A 27,567-nucleotide genomic window follows, 5' to 3' on the forward strand; every position below is an offset into this window, starting at 1 on the left:
GGTGTACTGCAAGCATTTCAGATTATCATGGATTTGACTATTTGAGAAAAAATATGAATGGAATAATTCATCTTTTGGTATTAAAGTTATATTTTAATTGGGTGGTGTTATTGTTTAATTGGGCATGAAACAACACAAAAATGTGTGAGGCAAAGTTTTCAAGACGTGGCTTTGGAAGTCCATCTTGAGGACATAATGGTTTCAGACCCACATTGACAGCATCTGTTATTATTAAAGAGCCCATTGTAAATGTTATGAATTCTCTTTTGCAGCTTTCCTTTACTTCACTGTGTGAAGAAAAAAGACTGGAGCAGGATATCCTGGTTTTGTTGGTCTTTATTTTGTTATCAGTAATACAGATTTTGGCTCAAGGAAAGGCATTTTTGGCTAAATTAGTTCAGACAAATGAAAATAAAAGAAACTTTTTCCTTTAACAGCACCTTTTTTTTGTAATGCCTGAGTAAAATCCCATGAACACTTTTTCATTATGCCCCAACGTTTTTTCCCCCTTCACAAAGATGATTAACTATCATGCTAATATTTTTCTACATCTGTTTCTCATTTGATTAAAACAAAGACACTTGAACATCTGAGCACACTGCAAAACAAAAACCTACACAGTTCACGTTCAACTAATGTCAGCATAAGATGAGGGAAAAAAAAAAGTGTAACAAACATGCAAAGTTAGCACCGTTGCAGTAGCACCATTAGAAATCCCAAAAGAAATGAGGTAAAAATCAACATCTAACTTTCAGCCTCTGTTGTGTGAATACGTTGACAGTACGAAATAATTATGTGATCAAACACAGTGACTCAGGATGAAGGGTGCCACCATTATCGAAATCTTCAGTAAAACTAACATAACATTACAAACTTAAACCTGACACCTGAACAGTATTTCAAAAACAGCACCAAATGTTCAGGTCTGCATCAGTGGTTTGTGTGAAGCATCAGCACTGATGTTACCTGATGTCGCTTTGAAACAGTGCATTTCTATTATTAGTCTCTCCATCATTTACCTGATTAATCAACAAGCAGTTTGGAGAACTGAAAAACGTGATTACAGTACGATTTTCTGCAGCACGACATGACGAGTGTGTTGTCCCCCCCTCGTCCTCAGTCAGCAACATCATCATAATCCCAAAAAAATTAGTGCTGGAAGTAACAATTAATCATTCTACTGATTACACTTTCAAAACAATGAACTGTAGCTTTTGAATTACAGAAAAATGTTACAGAGCATGAATACCACAGACCAGTAATTTTCCCACAAAAGCTATTCAGTTTATATTTGGTTAAAAAAAAGGGGAGAAAAGAGCAATTTTAGGACCTTGAAACTGAGAACGCGCTTAAAAAAAAAAAAACATAACTAAAATAAAATAAAAATAATTCTAAACTGTCATTATTTGATTGTTAATTATTATGAATTTATTGTCACCTCAGGGATAGAAAAGCACATTTGAGAAACTGAAACAATCACTGATGATTTCTTTTTTTTTTTTTTTTTGCTTGACACATAACCTGAACAATAGAATTAAAAAAGATTATCATGTAATTTTTCTAGCAAATGGCTGCAGCTGTTAGGCCATGTAATTAGATCAGCAGATTAGCAGACGTTTCAGGTCCTTGTTTGAGGCTGCAGTTTTGATTAAACTTGTAAAACTTATGTCCTGGTGCAGTTTCATGTTTACTGCTTGATAAAAATCAGAAAATATGGATGCTGGACTACAAAATACATACATAAACACTATGAAATTTAAAAAATTGCCACATAATATTGAATCTAACTATGAAACAGTTAAAAGTTACATGAAAAGTTGCACTACTGTACCCCATTTTTTTCTACAATGACAGTCTTATTTTACAGTCTTACACATGAACGCGGCAGATGAATTAACAGTTTATTTTATTTTTCAAATTAAAAATTAATAATTATGCAATTTGTTAACAATGTTTGGCAGCCAGATGCCTCAAAGTACTTTTAGAACTTCCCCTCTGTGAATTTAAACTTTCACCATGAGGGGGCAGCATTTATCAGTGGGTGTGTTGAAATGTTTCTGGATGTGTACTTTGTACACACCCAGAAACATTACCAGGCCAGGACTGTAAATATTAGCAAACTTTGAATGGCCTACGTTGTTAAATAAGGGTTACACTGACCCAGTTTACCATGCTGTGGTACAATGTGGTATTACATTAAAGTCCAGTCCAGCCCCACTTCAACTCCAGTGGATATCCCTTTAACAAAATACAGATTTTGAACATAAAGTCAAAGGTTGTTCCTTCAAATGATGTTAAGGGCTTTAGTTGGTTTCAGAACCTATTAAACTATTCTTTAAAACACAGGAAATTAACTTTTTTTACTGGCCAGAAAAGAAACCACTGGAAATAAAAAGCCGTATTTCCAACTTTAGTAGACACTGCATGTTCTGACAAAGTCTGACTCGTGTGGCTTATTAAAATACTCAACTTGTCGTCAGTAAGTAGATTCAAAATATTTTTGATCTTGTGTAAGTAAAACTCCTTAAAAAAGACAGAATTGTAGCACAAATGCCCACCTGTGGGGTAAAAATCACCACTATTAGAAGCACCATGGTGGGATTCTTCAGACTGAGTTAAAAAAGTGTTTAAAGATTAAAAAATGTAAGTAAAACACAATAAAATTCATCACAGTAAGAATTAGGTCAGACTTAAAATCCCTGCCTGGAGGATTAAACAATAAAAACATGATAAAATACGGATCACGTAGAAACAAAGCAATAATGGTTTGTGTTCACCTGTAGCTGCAGATTTGAAACCATTGCTGAGGTAGTGAGGAGGCCTGCACCATGAAGGGAGTTCAGCGGCTCTCTGGGACCTTGGACCGGGCTGAGGGTCTACATATTTGTGTCTCATTTTTAAGCAAAACAGGCGAAAGAACAAATTAATCCTATAGTGACTGATTTTAGGCCAGGTAAGGCCAGAGTCAGAAAAGCTGAAGCAAAAGATGTCTTTGAAGTCTCAAAAACATGATTCAGCACTTACATAGCACCATTAGTGTTAATGAAGAGTTTATTCTATAATATAGAAAACTATAGAATGATATTGTGCAGGATTTAGTGTGTTTTGGCTCTGCTGTGGGTCCAGAGGGAAATATAATTGGCTCTTGTATACTTCACTGTAGACATGAAGTTACCACTAACCGTGCATGTTATCAGTTTGAAATCGCTGACACTGAACCATAACAGGAACACTTCCCATGCATCTTTTCCAAACCCAAAAACCCTGACTGTAGCCTGTCAGACAAAAACATTGCAGTCATATTTAATTAAAAACCTAATTAAAATCAATATGTGGATTTGATAAGCGGCTATGATCTTTCCATTCATGATTAAGGTAAGCAAGGAGACTCCACTGATCCATAAAAGCCCAAAGATGGCTCGCAAACCACTTTAGCTCACTTCATGATGCAGGCCTGTGTTCTGAGCAACATAATTGTTTGATTACAGCAACCTTAAAAAAAAACCAAAAAGTGTCTGTGCCTGCTGGTGGTGGAGGATCACTGATGACTGACAGGATAAAACAAAAAAGAAATGAATTCATGAACAAACTATTTCTAAAAGTCAAAGCTACATTCGGTCCTCTAAAGAGAGACCAGAGAGTTTAAACTAACTAGCAAGGCGGGGCAGGATAAGGCATCAGGTTTACCGCTCCAGCTCTGATGCGAGGATTTGCTTCACAGTTGCTATTCACATTCAAAATAATCCTTCAGGGGGGCAAACAGGTGACGAATCACAGGCACACTCCAGGAGCGACCCAGGACTTTCTGCCTTTGCATCCGGCCCATGTTGTTCACGTCAGTGTAGTGTTTGGGGAAACCAAAAATCCTAAAAAAGGGAAACCACATGGATAGGCCTGTATTTTCTTAAATGTCATAACGCTGTTAATGAAAAGCCTTAATGTTAAAAATCCTCAGATTGGTGCAAATTTTTTCTGATTTGGTTTTTATCACACTGCTGTTAGAGACTGTAAAAGCAAATACAGACTAACAGAGAAGAAAACACTCCCTGCGCATTCTGCACAATAACAAGATACCCTAGTTTGATTCTCGTCATATGCAAACAACTGCACACACGATGACAGGTTGGCCTATGCAAACACAGCTGAATCCATTTCCAGTTAATGTGGGCCGACCTGTGCACACTTCCTGTTAACAGTAAAAAGGTGCAGAGTGAAACAGGGCTGTAATTTCCAGGTTTCTCTCATCCAATCAAATTCTCCCTGGTCTTACAATCGCTGATGTCACATCAACAAACTCCCAGAATTAATTTATCTTTGAACGGACTAAAGAAACACGGACTTTAAAAAAAGCATAATTTGACAACTTTGCAGCTCAGGGTCAGAATCAAAGATGCTGCCTTCTTTGAAGTTTACATCATTGCTCACCTGTCTTGTCTCAGGACCAACTACTAAGCCCAAGTTTCATGTTTAATGCTTTAGGATTTTAATATGAGTATATTAGAATTGGCATATCATATCTGGTCTAAAGTTAGGTACAAACTAGAAGTGATTTACAGTGATGTGGTGACCTGACCATAGAAAGTATCACCAAAAAAAACAAAACTTCATTACAAAAAAACCCAAAACCCCAAACCCTGAAAACTTAGTCGGTGCTCATTTCACTTCCTGTTGGTGGCCTTTATTTCGCAACTACAGTCGTCTGCAAGTGACCAGCTGTCAGCTGTAAAGCGATGTGTACATGCAACTCAACTGCAGTGCATGTAGCTTAATAAACATTATATGTAACTAGCGTGTACTAGTAGCAGCAGCTACACCCATGTGACGCTGAATGGGAAGAGCTGTGTAAACTAGTGCAGCACATCAACGCTTTGTGGTGGTTTATATTGTTTTGCTTTTAGAAACCATTCAGGCATGTACTCAGTCAGATACTATCAGATGACACACATTAAACACACAAGAATGAAGTCATTATACACTGACATCGATAATGTCCCACTGGGAACAAATCGGTAAATAATTTATTATGCTTACTGTTCCATTTCAGTGCACCACAGGTAGTCTTCCTTGCCATTCATGTCGACGGGCAGCGGTCCCATCTTCCCCTGCCTTATTGAGTTAGACTTTGTTGTGATAGTACGGACTTTGTCAAACTACAGGGAGAAATGTCAAATTAACAGTGTTGAACACAAAATAATAGTCTCACGATTACACAAAAACTAATATTTTAAATTGTTGCCACACTATTAACCTAAAACTAAATCCAAACTAAACATGACCAATAAAAATAAATAAATAAATAAATAAATAAATAAATAAATAAATGATGTTGACCTTTGCCTGGCGTCCGGATTCCAAACAATCCTGCAGAGTCACCTTGTCGTCTAGAGATGTAGCGAGAGGTCTATAAGAAATCCGAGACAAGAGTGTAAACTTGAGGCCAGTTAGCTTCAGGACTTTTTAGTACCACTCAAAACCAAACAATCAAAACCGAAGAAAAATAAATAAATTAAAAAGACATACAAATTATTTGATTATTGTGGGTCTGTTGAGGTTCTAGTTGCACATTAAAATCCTTGCTATGATCTGCAGTGAGTCAACACAAATATTTTAGCCTGTATTGGTACATACCTGTTCATGCCAGGCAGGTTTCCCCAAAAGTAGCGTGCTCTGTGCGCAGGACTGACTTTTATTGCATCGATAAGAATTGGATTACACTGCAATAGAAGGCAGAAAGCATACATTAGGCATTAAAACTTAATGCAGTCTGACCCTCCACCAGGCTGGTAGCTACCTTTACTTAAAGAAACATTACCTCCAGAAATCTGCAGATATCCGATTTGTCATTGGCACTCATGAAAACCACGTTTTCAAACAACCAGAAAAACGGACGGTTGTCGTCCTCTTTCGGCCTCAACAAGGTCAGTATGCGGTAGAACTCGAAAAAGAGTCTTCCAGTACCCTCTGCAGGATCAACAGGGAAACAATTTTATTTAAAAAGATGACAAATAAACCTTTACTGAGTCTTTATTTATTTATAGAAGTTTAGAAGTTGCATACCAAATAATCCTTTTCGAAGAGGGTTCACCATGGACAGGTCGTTACATGGACTGCCTCCAATCAGAAGATCGAAAGGACCCCATTCGGCCAGCTTTAACACACACAAAGAGACAAACTCACTGAGATAAATTAAGCCATCATATACACAGAACTTAAAAAACAGGAAGGAGTTAAAATACATTTTGAGCATTCACATGTGTCTTGCTTGTACTCACATGTTTCCTTGTAATGGTGCGAACGTCATTGACGTATTCAATCTTTCCCTCGTGCTTGACCATCCCTACAGCAATTGAATCGTCACAAATCTCTGAGGCAATGTAGTGCTCGATCTTAAGGCCCAGGTCTTTGAGCACCAGATATCCTGAAATGATGTTAAAGTAAATGAAATCAAGGGAACAATTAGAAATGCACACATTTTGCCAGTTCAACACTTTTCTAGCTCATTCAGGTCAAACCACTGACCTGATTGGTGGACAACCTACTATATTTTTAATTCATGTTAAATAAACCATCTCCTATTACATTAATACAGATGCCAACTGAACCTTCCAAGGCTCTTCATTAGTATGCACAGACAGAGTGTAATGGGTATTGGCTGAGTTTTCCACACAATGTCATAAACTCACCTGTTGCAATGCCATCAAAAAGCGAGAGCACCTTCATTGGCCTGCGCTGATCAGCAGAAATTGAAGGGTAAACTCTGTGAGGCTCCTGTGGTTAAAAAAATGAATTCGAGTAGCATTTAGAAAAAACAAAATGGCATAAACACACAGATTTAACTTAAATCTTCTTTGATTGGCAGAGCTTAAGAAAAACTAATTTCTCACCCTCAGAGAAAAACAAAATCTGAATATTATCTGACACTGAGGATCTGGAGCTGATCATTAAAAACCCTCAAAGAACAGACTGCTCATTCCAGTAATTAAAGGTGAAAGCAGGTCCATTATTAATAAAACTAAGATGCTTTTAATAAATAATTTCATTAAATATTTGATAAACTATGCTTACACACAGCCAAAGGCAACTGTCTAACATCAAATAATTGCCCCTCTTCCAGCCCCACTTCATGCATACAGTAATGTCCAAATACTCAGAAGTAAGAAACTCCCCAGGTGAAGATGATTAGGACTTCTGGGTCATGTGTAACATTAATTTTAACCTTCAGCAAAATCCTCAAAGGTGTCGACACATCTGACCTTTAACTACCATCTTAAAAAAAACAAACCTGCAGTCACTCAGCCTGCAATGCCTGGTTCATAATCAGTCACATAAACCAGGATTAAAAGGTTTTAACCTGAGTTTAACCAAAATACACTTTAACAATTTGCATTTCGTTGAATGCGACGGGATGTTAAAATTAAAAATAATAATAATAATAATAAAAAAAACAACCCCCACTCCCCCCAAATATCATCATATCGTGAAGGCACACACACACCACGAGGTCATTTTCATTCAAATGAGTCATCCTCTAATCTAGAACAAAATCTCAGTGCTGTTAAATTAACTGTAATTATAGCACATGTTACCATGCTATAATTACAGTTAATATAAAAATATATATTTAAAAACGCTACATTGACTAATTTAACATCACCTGACTCTCAAATGAAGAAAAAGATCTCTGTATGTTGGGATAAGATCAGACCGTTTGCTTATGAAAACAAAAACTGCATTTCTAATTAAAGATAAGAGCAGCACGTACAAACTCCATTGCGCTGTTGTTGACAAAGAAGTCTTGGACCTTCACACTCCAGTCTGCCCTGAGTTTGAGGTTTCCTTCACACTGTGATGGCTTGCATATGTAGCAGCTCCACGGATCGACATCTTTCAGCTTATCAAAGGTTTCTGGGCCCACCAGGATGTTCAGACAGTCCTTACAGTAACATCTGGGAGACAAAAATAAGAACATCAATCTCAGAAAGTTGATTCTGGTTATTTGGATTTAACGTTTTCAGTGTGAGAAACTTTTTGCCACTCATCCAAGTGATGAAGACAGAAGAGAGACTGAAGACTTTTTTTAGAGGCTGACGAATCATAAAATGAAACTCAGGGGTTTGTAAACTGATACAAAGACCTTAAGAGAGGTGAGGGGGTAGGACATGAGATAAAGGGAGAGGTTAGTGAATGACACTTTGACGTACATCTTCTCTCATTTGGTGGACTCACAGGTTTTACTCAATAGTATATACATCCACCATATTAAAAGGCAGTGGACACAACAGACCAGCTGTTGTAAGTTGTTTTTAAAGGCCCCTGTTTTTATTTAAAGTCAGCATAGGCATATTCAGCAGACAAGTGCCACCAAGGTTCAAGGTTTTTTATTTGTCACATGCATAGTTATACAAGTATAACACACAGTGAAATGTAGCCTGACACGCTCCTCGACATGTTCAAAAATGGGGGGGGGGGGGGAGAGTAGAGGAAGAACATTATATAAAATATATATATAGTATATACACTGGGTGAATGTGCAGTAGTAGCAGCAAGCAGGTGAATTCTGTACATTAATATGAATAGTCTTCTGACTATTTTACAGGATAGACAATATAAACATATTTAAAATTAAAGGAATTGAAATGTACATTGTGCCTTGGTTTAGAGTGTCTGGAAGAGTCCTGTCTCAGTCAATTATAGATGATGTGAGAGGGCGGGTGTGTGTGTTTAGGGCCCAGATGGCTTGGGGATAGAAGCTCCACCAAAGACATGTCCAATATCCTCAGTTTCCATGAAAACTAGTTTGTCATACAAAAACATTACTTTTGTAATCCATCCTGATGTCATTGTGCATCACAAAAGAAAAATAAAACAACCTGACATGATGATACTCCTGGATATAGTGACTTGGCATAAAATGAATGACATCAAACTCCTTCTTATGACCACAGAAGTTAAACTTTAAAATTGATACTTTTATTTCTTTCCCACTATTAAATAATCTAGTGATATCCGTCTCTCATAAATGGATATAATAAACAGAAACTGAAAGCAGGACCTAAAGTGAACTATTCATGATGGCGTTTTAGCTGAATAACTGGGTAAAGTATCATGTGGTCAATTAAAATATAAATGACTGAAATAAGCAGTCAATACCGTAGTTGATCACTTCAGCCCTGGAAGTATAGTGCACCAATGACAGACTCAAAAATCTGGATTCGCCCAGTTTCAAGTGAACCTGAAGAAGCAACCACATCAACTTAGGTGTGGATAACAGAGCCATCATTCAGGAGAAATAAAAGTGTTTATAACAATATCCATCCATCAAGCCTCCAATGAAGCTAGACTGAAGTAGCAGCAGACTAAGCAGGATATGCTATATGTCCTTCAGTCCAGCAACACTCCTAGGAGATCCTGGAGGATTCTCAGGCCAAATGTCCAATTATGGAGATACATTACCTCTCCAGTAGGGGTGGGCGGTATAAACGGTATACGGTAGAAACGATATGGATTTGGCCAATGGTAGAGATTTTGACTATACCATCTTACTGCGCCTATTTTGGTCGAAAGCATGGCAGCGGCTGCAAGCATGGAGCTTACAGGTCTGTCGACATCGGTCATATGCACCTTGTTTGGGTTTAAGCAGCCGGATGTTGAGCAGAAAAATATCATCTGCAAATTATGCCGGGTGACAGTAATAGCAAAGAGAGGATATACAAGTAATTTGTTTTATCACCTTAAAACCAAGCACGCTTTGGAATATGAGGAAAGCCAAAAACTGTGCCTTCCACAAACGCCCAGTCAGTCAAGTGCAAAGAAAAAAAAGTGGCCGTCGTGGCCCTACGACATTGATATTTTCCAAGCCTTTACCAAATGCACTCCATATGAGAAAACAAATCAGTGGTGGATATCACACATGCCATTACCGTGTACTTGTGGTGCCTTTTCTTACAGTGGAGAAAAGCGGCTTTATGATTAAGACACTTGATCCATGTTATGAGGTACCTGGTAAAAAACATTTATATATATCTATATCTATATACCCACCCAGTCTAACCAGATGCCCAAATCACCTCAGCTGGATCCATTTGACCAGCAAGAGGAGCAGTTCTGCTCCAAGCTCCCATCAAATAGCTGAGCTGCTCACCCTGATGCTGACCATTGCCACCATATACTCTTTCAGTCATTTGGATCTTGTGACCATAGATGAAGGTTTTAATAGACATGGATTCACATCAAAAGCTTTGCCTTTTGGCTCAGCTCTCTTTTTACGATGACAGCACAATACAATGTGTGCAATGTTTGTAGTAGGTAAACGGATGTACACAGAGTGGACCACAGGAAACATTAGTGAAGCCAATGTTACAGGTGAGGTGAACTTAGTGACTTTACTGCAAATATTATAAAAGCTTCCCAATGTCTAAATACCTCTCTTCTGATTATAGTTTTCTGATTCAGAAGAAGCAACAAGAGTTTATCCAGTGTGCTTCGGCCTCTGTGAAATTCTTTTTCATCTCCCCTGCCCTGCAGGAACAATGCCTTTTGTGTATTCTGAGACCACAAAACACATCGGCAGTGTCTCTGTAGCAGGATCAAACAACAAGAACAACATAATTTTGATGAGCAAATGTGAAGTTTTAGTGGTTTAATGATGCCAGGAGGAAGACTTTAAACTACTTGCATGTTTCAAAAGATTATGGAAACTTTAGCCTGATCCAGTCATCTCAAAGTTGTCTCATGGAACAGGCCAATAAAAGTCAGTTTGTCATGAGCAAGTTCATGAATCCATCATCAAGAGGTTCTCTCAGATATTTCTGTAACAGTCTGATATTAACAGCTGAACTTTGTTTTGCTTATTGAAATGTTTTTACCTAAGCGAAAGTCACATCGAGAAACCATAAATATCAATATGTTTGCATGTGAAAAAGAAAACCTGTGGAATTTTTACCTGCAGCAGCTGGGATTGCCACACAGAATGACCTCTAAGCCTGCACAGCACACAGTGCAGTACGACTGGTAGCCGTCGTCATCGTAGCGATACAACGTTTCTGTGAAGTTTGCCTGTAAAAATAAGGTTGTTTTCAGATTTTAATAGAGGACATCCTTCAGATAATGGCTAAATTTAGACACAGCAGGCTGTGGGAGAAACAGAATCTTTGTGTTATTACATTACCTTGCATCTTAGACAAAGACCACCTTTAAATAATGGGTGCTGGACGTCAATATCAGTTGATCCACAAGACAAACAAAAATCTAAAAAAAAGAGAGAAGAAAGTTATGTTTATATCAGTGGTTTGAAATCAAGTGTCTTCCATATTAGCTAAAGAACTTACCTTCAATTGTTTTTCCCTTTTCTTTGACGCCTTCTATTATTGATTCTGTAATGAAATATTCACATGAAATAAAAATAATGATGGCAACAAAATCAGTTGCTTCATTTAATAGTTTCCTTACAAATACCTCTTTACAAGCACAAAATAAAAAAAATAACATTCACCTTTGTTATAGATGATGGCGGGGACATTTCCCTTATTTTTTAAAACATATTTTCTTTTCGCCGGAGGCGGGACGTCAGACAGAGTCGAGTCAGAGGATTGACCGTGTGGAGAAGAGTCTTTAAGAGGCAGAAAACAAAGAACATTAAATAACTTGGATGTTTTTAAGAAACATATTTGGCACCAAGAAGAGGGAAGAAGGAAAATAAAATATGGTGCTTTATAAAGAAAGTAAGAAAGAATTAAAAATAAACAGACACACCAACAGGTATAAATCCATCAGGTCCTGTTGGCAGAAATCCTTCAAAAGCCCAGTCCAACATCAGTTTCAGCTCTTTTTCTTCATTGCCTTGAGCCTCAGGAAAAGACTTTCCACACCTCTCACCTGCCAACTGCAGATTATACATGTCATCAAAATCTGGAGTATGGTACAAGTACATTAAACAAGGTTCAGCAGCTTGATGCTACGATACATGAAACGGTCACTCTGTTATTTAATTTCCATTGTAATATGCCCTCCTGCTTTTAACCTCATAACATTCACTGACCTGAATATACAGTAAGTAGAGTGAAAACAGACATCATCTGAAAGTGCATCATCGAATGATTCAAACACTTAACATGAGCTCACAGCAGGGATAATTCCCCACTTTGTACCAAGATTGATTACACAGCACAACTGTTTTTAGCGACATCTACAAGGACACATATCTGAGTCCAACAAACACAAGCCTTTAGTGTTTTTGTAATAAAAGGTTGCTCAGTCAGTTTGTTCCTTTTAGCAAATGTTTTGAAATCAAGCCACGGTTTTAACAGACCTACTGAACGAGTAACTTCAATAGATAACCATTTATACCTATACTTGACTTGATGTAGTCTTTTCCTAAGAGTCCAGTCACACCAGTTTGGCGACCCAGTGGTCACTTCGTAAAAATCTGCACTCCATGAGCTGTTGGCAAGCGGCTTCAAAGGGGTGCATGCTGTTGTCAGTACAAAGTGCTGCACCAAACACCAACTTTGATTGGTTTGGTCATTAGCAGGTTGATGCAGTGATTCATAATTATGTGTGGAAGATTTCGACTTGTCTGCAAACACACTCTAACTACTCCCTAAGTGGAAGCAGAACTGTGACGAGTACAAGACAAGCCACAAATAGTGACATTTCGCTTTCAAAGTAAAAGCTGCGTCTTTTGAAACGTGTTGGTTTCAGGAGGCACAACTTTCACCTTTCCAAGCTTAGTGGTTAATTAACGAGTGCTTAAAGAGAAGTTGGCGTCTTCCATGCAACTACAGGTGACTGGTGACTATGGCCATCTTCTAGTGACCAAAGCAAACACAGTTGTTTTTGGTGCAGCACCCTCTTCCACTTTCAAAAGGTGACAACCGGCAATCACTCACCAAATGGTTAGGGAATAAATAATGTTGAACCCATGGCAACAGGAGGTTGCCAGGTTGCTCTTTCATGGAGCTCATGAGCATCTGATGAACTAAACCTGAAATGTTATATCAGCCTGAGATGGATAATGAAATTAAGATTTGTGATTTCTTGAGGTTTTAAACTTTTTACCACAAGTTATTCCCCATTAGAACTACATTAGTTTGGTTTAGCAACACAAACTAATATGTCTGAAGGTTCTCAGTCATCCGGGTCATCGTAGTCTAAGGAGCTTGGAAAGAAAAGGGTCTTTGAACAGAGGCGTTGGCTTGTGACACCAAGTCTCTGCCATCTATAATCCAGTTTTGAGATCCCTTCCTAGACGCCTTAATGCCCACCCACATCCTGGGCCAGTTGACCTCAGGAAATCACATCATAGGGTGGGGCAAGGTTTCACAATGAGCTCACCCGATAGCGACCTACACCCGTCTTCACACCTTGGCTCGTGTGATAAGGTAGAGGATCATTAGGGGGTCCATTGTCCCTCTTGGGTGGACACTCCCACAGGGTGTAAATCTGGGACTCTCCACCATTTGACCCTAGAACTGAAGAAGCTTCTCGGATGAGAGGTGAAACGTCTTCAAGCAACTTAAAGAAGTAGTTCAGATGCTTTTCTTTCCAAGCTCCTTAGACAAACTAATATGAATATAATATGAAGATAAATGGAAAATGAAAGACAACACAAAACATAAAGTAGTATAAAACATTTAAGACTACCTCAAGGATTTGGTAGATTGCTTTCTTGTATATGGGCAAGCTGGCAAAGGAGTTTTTGCAGAAGCACCTAGTGAAGGCAGCAAATGGCGTAAGACCCTCAGTGTATACCTGCAACAGAAAGAAAAAATCAGATGTAAACAAAATCTGAGAATTGTTTCTGCATCATGAGCAAATAATGCTCAGCTTACAGTTGTGCATTGTAATTCTAACCTCTGAGAACATCCCATCTCCAAACCACTCCACCCTCCGCATACCCACAGGAGCACACTTGGTTTTCCATGGCACCACCATCCCAGGCCACCAGTTAAACCCCTTAACCTTACCCCACACCAGCACTCCTGTAAGAAACCCTTTACCATCCTGCAGCAAAAATACAAAAACAAAAGCAGATTCACATTTTCTTATAAACAGACACTTTATATGATTCAACTGTCAATGCCTCTGTATGCATCTGTTGTTGGGGTTTTGTGTGTTTCTTTGAAATAAAGCAGCAGTAACATTACCTGGTAGGCCGGTTTACGTCGTGCTCTGGTTGGTGTGTGTTTATTGGGCGTTGAAGAATCTTCCGACTGGAAATCAACCACATTTAGGTAAAAAAAGAAGTCAAAGAAGTAAAAGGTAATGTATATTTTTAGAGGATGAACAGCGTCTTTCTTTAAAAGAAAAACAAAGGTTGTGACTGTAATCATACTAGAATTGCATTTGTGGTACAATGTGTTAAAATGAAGGTACGGAGCAAGTGTTAAGATTCATTCATTCGTTTTGTTTCATGCATCATAATATACTCTAATATGATTACGGTAATTAAATTGTGATTGAGAGTCTTTTACTGTAATTTTAATTTCAATATTATGGAAGGTTTAATAACTGGACAACCTCATTCCCCCTTTAACCTTTTTTCTAATCTGACCTCAGGTGAACAAAGCGAATGATGAAACTGAATGAAATGAAGTTAGATGTGGGACTAGATTCTAATCAGTTTTTCCTCTCAACAATTTCTCTCCCTCAACTTTGTTAGTGCTGTGTTTTTGTTTTTAGTACTCCAAATCACAGATTTGTTTTCCTTTTTCAAATTAAGAGTCCTCTCCAAAATTAGCTGCTACTGACTGACTGACATCTAGTTTCACTGTCAGGTATCAGGAACTGCTGGTGTTCCTTTGTGCTGAAGTTAGTCATAATTGACTTCTGTGCTTTAAAACGTTTCTTTGTCTTCCTCTTCTGCTCTGACGCTGCTAAATATCTCAGTCTATGTGAACTTTACTTTACCAAAGTAAAAGTAAGACTTTTAAAAACCTTTGTAATTTAGGATTTCAAAGAATTTCATCAAATGTATGAGATATGAGTGACAAAATCAAACTTATCAAAAATGTTATAAAATGATACAGTTTTACATTTAACTGAAAATATGCAACTGTTGGGCAAAGAAAAAGAAGCAGAAGAGGCTAAAAGCATGTTTAGTGGAGAGATCATGTTAGTGAGGGCAGCTGAAATGGTTTGGACACATGCAGAGGAGGGATAGTGGATATGCTGGACAAAGGATGTTGAAGCTGGAGCTGCCAGGCAGGAGGAAAAGAGCAAGATGACAGACGAAGCTAGGGATAAAGTGAGATGGAAGCAGATGATCTGTGGTGACTCCTAAAAGGAGCAGCTGAAAAAAGAAGAAAATTATATCTTCATGCTGAAGGTGGGAAATGAATTTCCAAGTGCCCCACCATAATCTCACAATCAGCCGTGTCCGCACAGAAGTAATAAAAGCTGCATTTACACAGCTCTACTTCTGCCCCCACTATGCACCAGAACAGTTTAAGCAGCCAGGCCTAACAACTTTTCTGGCCAAAATCCCCTAACAATAACATGCATACTGAATTCCTATCTATGTCTTTGAATTAAGCAATTTGAACAAAGTCAGGAACATGAGACCAATCATGGGCGTGTATCAGTATAAGCAAGGTAAGGAGGTCCATAACAAGACATCTAGTTAGCTGGCACTAATAAGAAAAGGGATCCATTTTCTAGAATATCGGGAGTGGTTTTCCCATAAAGGATCTCATACTCTCTGTTTACATTCATCCTGTAATTTATTGCCATCTTTTGGCTATTGTCTCTGGATGGAAGCTACCATGAATTTGTTGTTCCTGTAATTTTCGTGGTCATGTCCCGTTTCCTGTTGTCAAAGGCCCATTCTCAGAAAGCTGAAAGTGGAAAGGAGCATTTTTTGCAAGTTCTGACATGCAGAGCGTAGGTAAACTTTTACGGCGGACCAATGGGAGACAAATGTGCTAGTCATACTGCCACCGGCTTAGCTTCCCTGCTCTGTCAATAGTAACACCGCATGTATCTAACGCACAGATCTCTGAGGTAATTAAGCATCTACAAGACACCAGCAGAAATCGAACAAGCAAAATTAACTTAAGGATGCAGTTTGAAGCAGATTTGTATCATTCCTTCAGCACATTAAAAAGGAAGACGCTCACATTTCAGATTAGAAGACGATCAACTCCTTGTTCAAGCGGGAACATTTTTTATTCAATATTATCAATATTCAGATAATTTCGCTCTTACTCAAGTAGATATTTTTGTCAACTAATGTCTGATGTTTTATTACTTTTGAAATTTTAAAATCAGGAAGCTCAAAGTTTTTTTTTTGTTTTTTTTTGTTCACTTTTAAATTCTAGCATTTTATGGCCCAGTGGTATTTTGGTAGTATACTCGAGTACACCTACCACATCATCTTGGGACCCCAGTTCATTTTTGCTGTCCTTATCAAGACCTACGGGTTTGGACCAGGTGTTATCACCAGCCTGAAACACTGTACGGGTCTTTGGCTTCTGGCGCAAGCTGCTCTCCCAGCCAAAATTCCCCCTAATGGTCCCCTGAGAGACAGCATACTCATTACACACAAAAAACATGCACATGCAAATGTTAACCAAAACACACGCACATACACGCCCTCATATAGGCAAACTCCACTTCATCTTCCTCATTTTGGAAACTATGAAGGGCAACAGGGTGTTAGTACATGACAGGGACTTAAGAGAGAAATGCAAAAATAAAACGTTCAGCTATTATGTCACATTTTAAACTTCACATAATTTACCATTCAAAGGCTGAATAGCCATATCATCTGCCCATAAGTCTAAAATGTTTTAGAGCAGTAGATCAGAAAGCAGAGGATTAACAGAGAGAAAAAAAAAAATCTTTTACCTCTTTCCATAAGGCACCATTCACTCCAAGTTTATTTTCATATCCATCACCTGGCTCTTTAGAAACAGTATTATATTATTGTTTTTTTTAGTGCACTGCTTTCAATCTACAAAATAAACAACATGATATTTTAAAATGTTGTACATCAGGCAGCTAGAACTGTAAAGTTTTTTTCCCTTTACCTATTTTTGTAAGGCGGACTTCACATGGTTTCACTTTCAAAGGAAGGCCATTCTGACCTAGAACATGAATGCGCAGAGTTAAATATGCAATCACTCCCACTCAACTTCTTTTACATTTAAATCAGATCATCTCAAAGCTGCAGTTGGAAAAGAATTACATCAAAACTTTAGTGTTGTTGATGTTGTTTGATTGTTTCAACTATTAGTGAGGCACCGTGTCTGGACACCAGCTGTATTTGGAAATGCTAGAAAGGTCCAGTCTGCTTTGATACCAGATCAGAAGAGTTCAAAATAAGGGGGAATGCTCATTTGTTTTTTCCTTATAATACATCTCCACCCAGCTCCCTGGAGACCATATCAGAAATACAGTGGGGCAAAAAAGTATTTAACACTTAGAGTCCCCCGAGAGCAGCAGTGCCCAGCCTTCTACCTTTCTACCTTTAAAACCCGCCTTCCAGCCAAATGGCTGGTAGGTGTTTAGCTAGGCTTTAGCTTCAGCCAAGTGGAAGCTAAATTGTCTAGTCATTCATATGTAAATTAGGTAATTAGGTAAATTCTTTACAAATCCTACCATGTGAATTCATGGATTTTTTTTCACATTCTGTCTCTCACAGTTGAAGTGTACCTCTGGTGCAAATTACCGCCCTCTGTCATCATTTTAAGTGGGGGAACTTGCATAATCGGTGGCTGACTAAATACTTTTTGCCCCACTGTATGTTGTAAAACCGGTTTGTGGATTACTCTTGTTTGTTCTTTGTATGTCCACCAGTCTACCAGAGAGAACAGGGAAGTTAAACATACGAAGAGCTGAAGTGAAACCAAATGTGGGGAAAAAGTATCCACTGCAGGCACTCTCCATACTTTCCACACTGTATGTTTTGATGTATTTTAAGACCTCTTTCATTCCTGCTAAACTCCACAAATTAAGCAAATGATTATGATCATCTCGTGCATGAAAGGTTATTTGTTTATGAGGTTATCATTTAAAACTCAAATTAGGTGGAAATTTAACACGCTCCTCTTACCTCGTGTGCGAACTTGATAGTTCTTGCTGCTGTCAGAGAAAGTGTCAGACGTAACATCCAACTCACTTTCTGTTAAGGCTTCACTGTCAGAGACTCCACAAACATGATCATTCTCCAAGGCCTTAAAAACAACATAAAGACAGCACCAAGTGGAAAAAATTAAAAGGAAACGAGTAAATTTTGCACCTTTATTATTCCAGTATGACATTGTTATGCTGGCATAATAAAGGTTTTGTTTATAGGCCCTTTTAACCCAGATATTTCCCTCCTAATTCTTAACTTTTATTTATTTTAATGCTGTCAGCGTTAATCTAGTTAAAATAATGTTATCAGCTGTCAATGCATCGTACTAACACGTTGATGCCGCCCAGCCCCACCCACGAGGCGATCCGCAGCAACTCGTTAACAGAGATTTGCTGTGTTATTGCAGTTATGGCGTTAATGTCATTTTAACAAGATTAACGCTTACAGCACTAATTTATTTCTCTTCAATTTATCAATTTATCTTTTCCACCGCTATGTTTTTCAGTTCCTTCTGGGCTATCCAGAAGCATTCCTGAGCCACACAAGCTATAATCTCTCCTCAGAATTCTGGCTCTACCCTGGGATCTCCTCCCAGTTTGTCTGGAAACCTCCAAATGGAGGCTTCCTCCTGATCAGATGCATGGCTGAGTCCTTTTGTTTCAAAGGAGCAGTGATTCTACTCCTCTGAATCAAACCTTAGTTTGATTTGATACCGTTTTAATTCTTGGGGATTTTACCATTTCAACAGTTTTTTTTTGGTCAAAGGCCCCACTCGTGAATGGGGCCACACATTGGACTGATGTTTTATCGTTTCATTTGCATCTCTGTGATATTCAAATTTGTGCTCTAAACTCTTCTCACCATATGCCTTTCAAAATTGAAACTTCTGCACCCAGAGAACCTGTCAAACCTCTTTGCCTGCATGTAGATCCCGCATGATTATTTCTGCTACGGCTGGACATTTTTATTGCGTATCAGAACACTAATCTTGCCCTGTCTTTGGACAGGTATCTCCCTCAGTTGCCTTCTGTTCATCTGTTTACTTTCCTACTCTACTTGAGTAAATATCCTGTCACTCAGGCTACTGGAAGGATTTGTAGCAGAGCTGATAGGAAATTAAGATTTCCTTTGATATGTTAAAGGAAGCTTTAACAAAAAGATCAAACTTGATTAAATATCATCTCTAACAACTGCCATACACCCCATGTTTGATTTAACACCAGTAATACCATTATCAATCCCACACCAACTAATTCCAGAGAGTCCAGCTATATGTGATATTTTTACTCTGATCTCTGGTCAGTGTTTGCTGTTTTTAAATATACCTATAAATAGTTTGAGGTGAAACTCATTTCAGCCATTTCTATTTGCTACTTTATTCTGTCACAACCCAGAGCTTATAATCACAGGCCAGCTCTACCTTCACCACAACAACAGGTACAACACCCGCATTACTGCAGTGGTGCACAGGTAAAGTGGGTGCAGCACCAGTGTGCCATTCAGTTGCTTTCACATCACTGTAAACAGGACCTTGAGATATTCAAAATCATCCCTTGAGACACCAACTCTTACCCTAAACCCACAGGAAGCAATCCACCATTTTTTCTTAATCACATATACTTTTTCAACTGATTCATGTTTACTTGTTGTGCAGAACTTCGTTAACATTTGTTGTGTGTAAATGTCTATATGAACAAACTTAACTGACTAAACATTCACATACCTGAGTAAAAACCTGCTGCGCATCCAGCGGAGGACATGGGAAAGACAAAAGGATCAAAAGAAGCTTCCTGAAGATTGAGGCTGGCTTGGTGTCATTCAGTATGTTTTCCAGTGAAACCACAGCTGCGCTGCCCTTCCCTCCATCCTCGGCCTCTCCCTCCTGAGCCTTCTGATACTCAAGGAATTCATTCGTGAGCTGTTTGACTTCCTCAGGGAAGTTGCAGATTCCCAGCTTGGTGCCCAGCTCCCCGACTGTTTCCTCTGTCACTTTCAGCCTGCTCTGTGAGTTCAGCAGCTGAGCGATGCCCTTCAGCACTGAGTCATTTAAAGGCAGCTCCTCTGCGATACAACCAGTGAGTGCAATATAAAATGATAATACATCCTCCTGTAATAGTGGCAGTGCCTCAGCAGCTTCAGATGTTTTCAGAAAGTCTTCCACAGTTTTTTTACCCAGACAGACTTCAGAGCTTGGCAGGTGGAAATTCTTGTTCTTAAGAATTTGGACATCACGTTCAATGAGGAAACGATCAGCAGCCTGTGGACTGAGGAAGTAGGAGGTGTAAATGGAAATCAGACTATTGGCTTCTTCTAGAATAAGCTCAATATTAGTACCAAAAGCTTCCTGTGTTTTCCTCTGAAAACTGTGCAGAGGCTCTAAGGCCTGCTGCAGGAACATAAACATTGCCTTAACTTTGGGATCATTAAGCTGAGAACAGATGGACTTAGTCTTCTCATCTTCATTGCAAGAACTAAAGTACAGTGTGAGATCGGTCCACATTTCCAATATTTTTGTGACCAACAGACAAACTCTAAAGCAGCTGGTGTTGGTGTGAAGCGATGCGCTGTCATTGCTGACATCTGAGTCAAAAAGATCTTTGAGGTTTTCATTCTTTGTAGAGCAGGCAGAGTAGTGTTCATGGAGGTCTACCATCAGTTCTTGAACCTGATTGGAGAGCTCCTTGATGGCAGCACGACAAGCAGCATCAGCGATGGTGTACAGGCCTCCTAAGGTTACGATGTTTGCGTTGAGTTCCCTGAGTTTAGAACAGATTTCCTCTGTGGCTGAACCATTGCCAGTTAGATAAACAGCAGCGAGATTATCAGTGGATAGCCCAAATTTCTTCAAGCTATCCACAACTGCTGCTGCAGACTGATCTCCTGCACCGTCCCCTGCCTGAAGAGCATCCAGAAATCTGATGCAGCGACTAGAGGCTTCAACATCAAAAAACCCAACAAGCAACACAGAGACTGCTTCATCTTTTCCTACAGGTACCCCTCCATAAATGTATAAACAGTAAGGAGTGTTTTCGCAGGCAGATATGATATCTTTGGGGTACTGTGATCCCAGCTTACAACGCGCAAAATGTCTATATCCCTGCTGACCTTTAGCAGATCCAGTGTAACAGTGATTGTAAATAAACTGGACAGCTTCATCACTGCAAGGCAGCGACTCAGTGACCTGTGTTCTTGCACCACATCTTTTCTTCGCAGCCCTTTTCCTGTGTTTGGTTGTTTCCACATGGCGCTTAAGTTCAAAAAAGCCTTTGTTAATAGTGCTAAGGTCAGTACCACAGGAGGAACAGTAGGTATAGTTGTCTCCGCGAGAACTGCGCTCAGCCCAAGCAAAAACATCATTCCACTTCTCGCTGTAAGGAAACCTTTTAGTCGTTTTGCTGTTTTCCTCCGTGTCAGACTCTTTAGATCTCTCTGGTAAAACAGAGAAAACAAAAACATCACAGCAGATGTCCTATAACTGTGGTCCTCAAAACACATTACAGAGACTTATTCCTTTACCAAAGTGAAAGAAAATCTTGCATGACAATTACCTGACTTAGGAGACACCAAAATAGGGCTGATATCACAGCTGTCACGAGCTTTCACAGCGTCATAATCATTACTTTTCACATTTTCTGCGTAGAAGCCCTTGAACCACTTGAGGAACTTAATGTTGCTGTTAAAATCCCCTTTTATGAGCTTCTCAACTGGAATTTTCTGTATCAGGACAAAGAAGACAAAATAACATTTATAAACACTATATTGTAAAACTCATTACTGAATAAAGTTTTCTTCAAAAGACATATATCCACTGTTATACTTACAAGGAATTGCACATTTCTTTCATAGCTAGTAATTATTATTATTATTATTAAAACTATTGATGTTTGTGGCACAAGAATGAATAAATTAACAGTTTTAAAAAATATTTTATGTTACAGATATAAAATGATAAGAATTTAGTAAATGTGTATCTTGACATTTTTGGAAAGCTAGACCTTCAATATTTCTGCATATATAAATTTTAAATTTGTAAGCAGAGTGCAAAGAAATTTAGGTAAGAAAGTAGTGATGACTTGCTGATTTGTAGACACAGTGTAAAGACATTAATAGGTAATGACAATGAGAAATTAATAACAAAATGTATTAAAACAAATGCATGAGCTAAGACACTTTAATGCTATTCTAGTAGAGAACTAATGCATACCTACCTTTGTGATACCATTTGTGCTGAAGGCCTCATGGAGTAGTCTGAAATTGTGCTTACAGTCGTCCTCACTTTGTGCATCAAACTTCACCTTGCTCATGTCAATAGATCCAGGAAAAACACAGTCCATCATCTGACAGTGGCACGCACCTATCAGATCACACACATAGACAAGTTATGTTAACAGAGGGAGAATCGTTGTTTGTTTTTTTTTAAAAACTACATGGTCCACAGCAGTTATTCTAGCAGAAACAGGCTATTTTTATTTAATGAACAACACTTTATCATCAGCATCTCAGTAACCAATACATGTACACTGTGTTCTCTGGAGTTGCTTCAAAATATGACATAAGCAGTTTAACTTAAGGCCAGTAAAAGCTTGGCGGGGTTACAGAGCTGTTCAGTCTCTCATTTGCACTTAGACTTAATCTAAAGTCTAAGATTAATGTTGCAACCCAGTACCGCGGCAAAATGTGTAAAAGTCACGCCAGTCCATTATTAACACACTTACACATAAATACATATAAGCTGCAGAGCTTATTTGTTTCCAGTAATTGGAATGTACTTAACACATTTTTTGTTCATTACCGACTTCGAGGCTTTTCTCTCCACCTACTGGTAACGCAATTTCTGCATGCAGTAATGGAACTTCTGCATGCATGTCTATTTCACGTTTTTTGGAAAGGCAAAGTGTGGAATGGACACGGTGAAACGGCACATCTATTACATTTTGCTGTGATATCGTGTTGAAGGTTATTAAAGTGGGCTAAGCCAGATGCATAGAAATATATTGGACTATTCATACTGATGAATCACCTGAACCCATCTCCTCCACATTTTTGAAGTTTGTCTTCAGGAGACTGTTGATCCATTTCAAATAAAAATATTTATCAGTTGAGGAGTCTGAGGTCCTGACCACTGTGCTCTCCATCTTGCAGCTCTCTAGAAAAACAAAACAAAAAACACAAAATACATTTGGATAAAGCCAGAGAGAATATTAACACACAAAGATTAGCGCGCCAAAACTAAAACTGTTATAGTATTTCATGGCTATAATCCTTATATTCTTTCTATATACACATTTACCATATACCATAAGTAAAACCAGAGACGTAATAAGACAGAGACATGGAACTCAAAGAATCACGAGCTTAAAGCTACAGGAGAGTTTAGCAGAAGTATTCCTTCCAGAGAATAAGATTTCTTAAAAACAACAACAACAAAAACATATTAATAGGCACAATGTGATACATATGTGTCCTTTTAATCTTCTGACTTTACTGTTGATTCTAAAAGTACAATATTTATTTTAAATTTCCATTGTTTTATGAGATATTTTGCTTCATTATATCATAACTATATTACTTTATAATTATTTAAATATATTCTTTCACTTCGTGTTTACTTTACCTTCAATTTTTAAAATACATGTGTTGTCAGACTGCACTTTATCCTACTTAAGCTATTTTGTTAGAGGCTGTTTGCCTCAATTCCGGGGAGCTGTAACAGGATCTTTTGGATTACAATACATTTTAAAAAGATGATCATGTGACTGCAGAAAACTTTCTACAGTTGTTTCTTCTCTGCTCAGATACTTGTTGCCATTTCTGTTTGTTTACTTGATCTTTGGTTGTTTCAAGCAGTTTTATTACCTCTATAGACCAGTCGTTAAAAAAAGTAGAAGTTACTTTTTCCTACACCTCTTTAGGGCTACCGGATAACTTAGCCGCTAGCTAAATTAGCAAGTTAGCCGTTAGTGGGGGTAGCCGCAGCGACAGAAGGCGCACAAATGTTTCGTGAATGCTTTGCTTCTCGCCATGTTTTTGTCGGTAGGACGTCTCGATTGTAGAGACGTGTCTGTTGGAGCACACTGTTAAGTCAATTTTAAGCCTATCCGAAGATGCAGTCATTTCATTTAATCTGACTGCAGCTGAACATGTCGGCTTCGTGTTTGAATGAGCTCACTTTCCCCTCAAAGTCCGACCCTCCACTTTCAACAAGGCGAAAGTCTGAATGACCCGGTCATAACAAGAGACACGGCGCACAATATTTAATATTCATGTAAAACAGACTTTGCTTTGACAGCAGTAGGTATGCACAGTAACATTTTATACAACTGACTCGTTTTCTTACCTACAATACAATCAACACACAACACGGGGCCAGCGTGCAACAACGTCATCTACACACAAGGGTGAGAGGGTGACCGTGTCACGTGGCTTTCAATCATTGCTAAAAAGTGATAACCTACTCCCACTGTGACGGACCGCTGACGCTAATGAGCTTAAGACTTTTGGGAAAAACAAAAACTAGGGCCACTTAACACATCATGAGAACAGACGTGTTATGAACGAAACCTAACCTCAACTAAAATTAACGAACAACGCATATGTATTGAGCCCAAGATAGTGGTTTTACAACTTGAGCACACAGGACGATGATCTTGTGATTATCCTTCAATCTACTACTGGAAATCGGAAATCGCAATGCATTCTGGGATGTCGCCCGCCGCCATGTTGTTCACGCAAAACCAAAACAAAGGTAGATGCTAACAGATTATGAAGACTTTGGTTTTTCAGTTATGTAAATCAGTTTAAATTTTTATTTCATAATTTCATAACATAACACTGCATACACATTTATAAAGCGTAAAGTTGTACACAGTACTTAATATTTACTTAATATACGTGCATGCTCTACCAGGTAGTTCTACTTAATTACACAGTGAATCTTAAAAAATAAAAGCGATTCAGACATTAAGTAGTTTTAATGCCATATTGTTTTACTATGACACTTCATTGTCTGGTGCATAAGTAGTTTCTTTGTTGAATAATGGACTGCATTGGTGACATCATGAGCCCAAGATCATGCTAGGTTCTAGTTAAATTGGAAGCCCGATGTCGGAACACTGGAGCGGAAGCACTCCGCTAGATGTCAATAGATTGCAAAATGCAGTCAACATTTCTCTTTTCTTACCCTTCCAAATTAAAGTGCATAATCCTAGCTACAGTGGCTGTTGTAGAACAAGAGATTTTTTTAAAAATGATTTTAGACTGTATCTATGCCCATCTTGTTTCTACTAAAGTATGGAAAATGTTGGGTGAAAGGTCTCCACTCTTATTTACTCAATAGGAGGCTATAAAACTTGGTGAAAGGAATCTGACACAGGTCAGTGAGTCAGAAGCTCACTAGTGACCAATGACAGTGATACTGACATGAGATGTTGAAGATTTGCTGAAATGATGGTAAACGCTGCTTTTTTGCTGTCATTAGCTGCTGTTAGTCAGTGTTAGTTAAACTATTTTTGAAGTGGATCTAACATTACGGGACTCTAACACTAATTAAAAAATAAACTTCATGCGATATGAGCATGTAATGAAACATTAACTACCATAATGTTAGCTTATAACCATCTGTTTGTTTTTTTAGCAGGATTTGTCAGCTATCCAAAGACGGTACGGACACATTCTGATTACCTGATAAAAAGTAGTTGTGACAATATCGATAATAAATTAGCATGTTTTTGTGTTGAGCAGTGACTTCAGTTAAGAAGGTGAGGTTTAAGGTGAGGAGGAAGACAATGAGACTTTCTAAGGATATCCCATCTCCAATGAAAAACATAGGTATGATCTTTCCATTACCTTGAGTCTGATGGTGCAACAAAAATGTTAATAACCCTCCATGACATAGGAACAGCTACGACTTCTCTTTGCCTTTGATATACTAAATATGTGGCCAGTCTCTAGCCACATATGTAAAACACCATGCCTTTTTAACAGATTAATTAAGTTTTGACTGCATGTTGGAAGATATATTTACACACTATGTATATTTATAAGTACAGAATCCCTTTTTCAAATTAATAACCGTGAGAAATTACTGCTTGCCCCTTTAAATCCATCGCTGATGTTAACTCACAAGCTGCAGCTTAGTTTTACCTGAAACTATCTTACCATAATAAAAATTCCTGGAAAGTTATACACACCCCTTGTTTAATATCTAAACAGGTGCAGAACCTAGTAAGATCTTTGTTGTTTTAATTCACTGCTTTTTAATGCATTTATAAAAAAATGCAACAAAGCACTACAGAGAGAACAACAGCCTATTTTCTTTATCATTGATTCTTTGTAGTATATACTTTGTAATATATTATTTGTAACACTGTTTTTGTTTGTATTTGTACATCATGTATCATTTCAGCTAAATTATTTATATACTACTAACATATGGTCTGTGCGGTGATCTCAGGTTTGTTCTTCTTAAAAAAGAAAACTTTCATCATGTCATGTTAGTGCCATAGCTGGTGTTTAACCCTTGATGACAGACAGGGAAGGAGGGGGCAGTGAGTGAGACCAAGCTACTTGATTAGCTGACTAATCTTCCTATTGTCTGTCTGTGGAAGATAGAATCTGAGGCTTTCCTCACGTTTACATTTAATTGTTTTCATCTTGTCGTGTGTACATTCAAACGGTAAACGATGTACAAGCTGAGTGCTGCTGGACATTTGAGCCATGTTGCTGCTGATGCTCCCCCCACCCCTCCTTTTCTTCAATGTATAGAAGTCTCGCGTTGTTGTCCATTTTTTTTCCCCGCGAACGACCCAATGCAGAAAACTTTCAGTCTGAGAAACTTGAGCTTTAACGTGCAATCCTCTTACTTTCGCTTTATGCACTCGGAAAGCAAATATAGTCGTGTTGTGACTAACAGGCTGACCGGCTTTCGGTTCAGTAGTCTGGATTTGTTTTCTAACATTTTGGCTAAGCATGCATCGTACTGCACCAAAGGCTGGCTCATTGTTTTGTTTTATTGTAGCAAATGGTTAGGAAATAAGTTACAATCACACACAGGTGTAAGGAAAATGCAATTACAACCGAGTGTGACTACATTAACCGGAATTAAGAAAATCTAATCGGAGGAAATTTGAGCTCTGATAGGAAGTCAAAAACCTCCAAGCTGGTGTTTCCTTGGGATGGTTCAAGCCGGTCTTTGTGTTATGAGGAGCCAGAGTGCTGGATTTCCAAAAACCGAGACAATAAAGACACTAAGAGCCCTAACCTCTTTGTTCGGTAAGGTCCGAAAAGAACGGAAACGGCGTGTTTTTGTATAAATAAAACAAATTACGGGTAACTTACCTCCACCGTTCCCAGTAAGCACAGACTCACAGCGCTTTCTTCAGCATATTCTTCACATGTAGACCTGCCCTGTTGGTCGTCCATTGGCCAGCCACAGATAGGCAGTCCCGGCTAGACCCTATCAACGGGTCTGGATAGTCTTTTCCGACTTTAAC

At 38.5% G+C, this 27,567-nt stretch overlaps 1 protein-coding gene across 3 annotated transcripts; it reads right to left on the minus strand.

Annotated features, from left to right (window-relative positions):
* Positions 1 to 318: 318 nt before the first annotated feature.
* LOC146645261 (uncharacterized) lies at positions 319 to 27,567 on the minus strand. 3 transcript variants are annotated; one of them, XM_085394928.1, is made up of 26 exons: positions 27,413 to 27,567; positions 23,097 to 23,222; positions 22,285 to 22,430; positions 21,625 to 21,790; positions 19,800 to 21,505; positions 18,053 to 18,173; positions 17,028 to 17,084; positions 16,846 to 16,901; positions 16,365 to 16,514; positions 14,145 to 14,210; positions 13,852 to 14,001; positions 13,642 to 13,749; positions 11,752 to 11,881; positions 11,492 to 11,608; positions 11,328 to 11,372; positions 11,168 to 11,247; positions 10,943 to 11,055; positions 7,763 to 7,946; positions 6,684 to 6,768; positions 6,273 to 6,418; positions 6,058 to 6,148; positions 5,813 to 5,961; positions 5,629 to 5,714; positions 5,332 to 5,401; positions 5,032 to 5,150; positions 319 to 3,866 (listed from the first exon to the last, which is right to left on the minus strand). In XM_085394928.1, exons 2-26 carry the CDS (start codon positions 23,209 to 23,211, stop codon positions 3,725 to 3,727), a joined length of 4,398 nt encoding a protein of 1,465 aa, XP_085251054.1. In that variant the 5' UTR covers positions 23,212 to 23,222; positions 27,413 to 27,567; the 3' UTR covers positions 319 to 3,724. The 3 variants fall into 3 exon arrangements, with proteins under 3 accessions (XP_085251054.1, XP_085251053.1, XP_085251055.1); XM_085394927.1 differs by lacking the exon at positions 27,413 to 27,567 and adding an exon at positions 24,414 to 24,477; XM_085394929.1 differs by lacking the exons at positions 16,365 to 16,514; positions 27,413 to 27,567 and adding an exon at positions 24,414 to 24,477.

Source organism: Rhamphochromis longiceps, linkage group LG20 (genome assembly GCF_057381845.1).
Source record: "Rhamphochromis longiceps isolate RC_006_pf linkage group LG20, R_longiceps_female_GT1.1, whole genome shotgun sequence".
Classification (NCBI taxonomy): Eukaryota; Metazoa; Chordata; class Actinopteri; order Cichliformes; family Cichlidae; genus Rhamphochromis; species Rhamphochromis longiceps.

Bases quoted from the DNA above. Each gene is read 5' to 3' on its own strand.
- LOC146645261 (XM_085394927.1), bottom strand. From the start codon at position 24,462: ATGACGTTGTTGCACGCTGGCCCCGTGTTGTGTGTTGATTGTATTGTA. The intron at 22,431-23,096 runs GTGATTCATCAG...GTGATCTGATAG, and splicing joins TGTGGAGGAGATGGGTTCAG to GTGCGTGCCACTGTCAGATG. The intron at 21,506-21,624 runs GTAATTGTCATG...CTGTTTTACCAG, and splicing joins TTTGGTGTCTCCTAAGTCAG to AGAGATCTAAAGAGTCTGAC.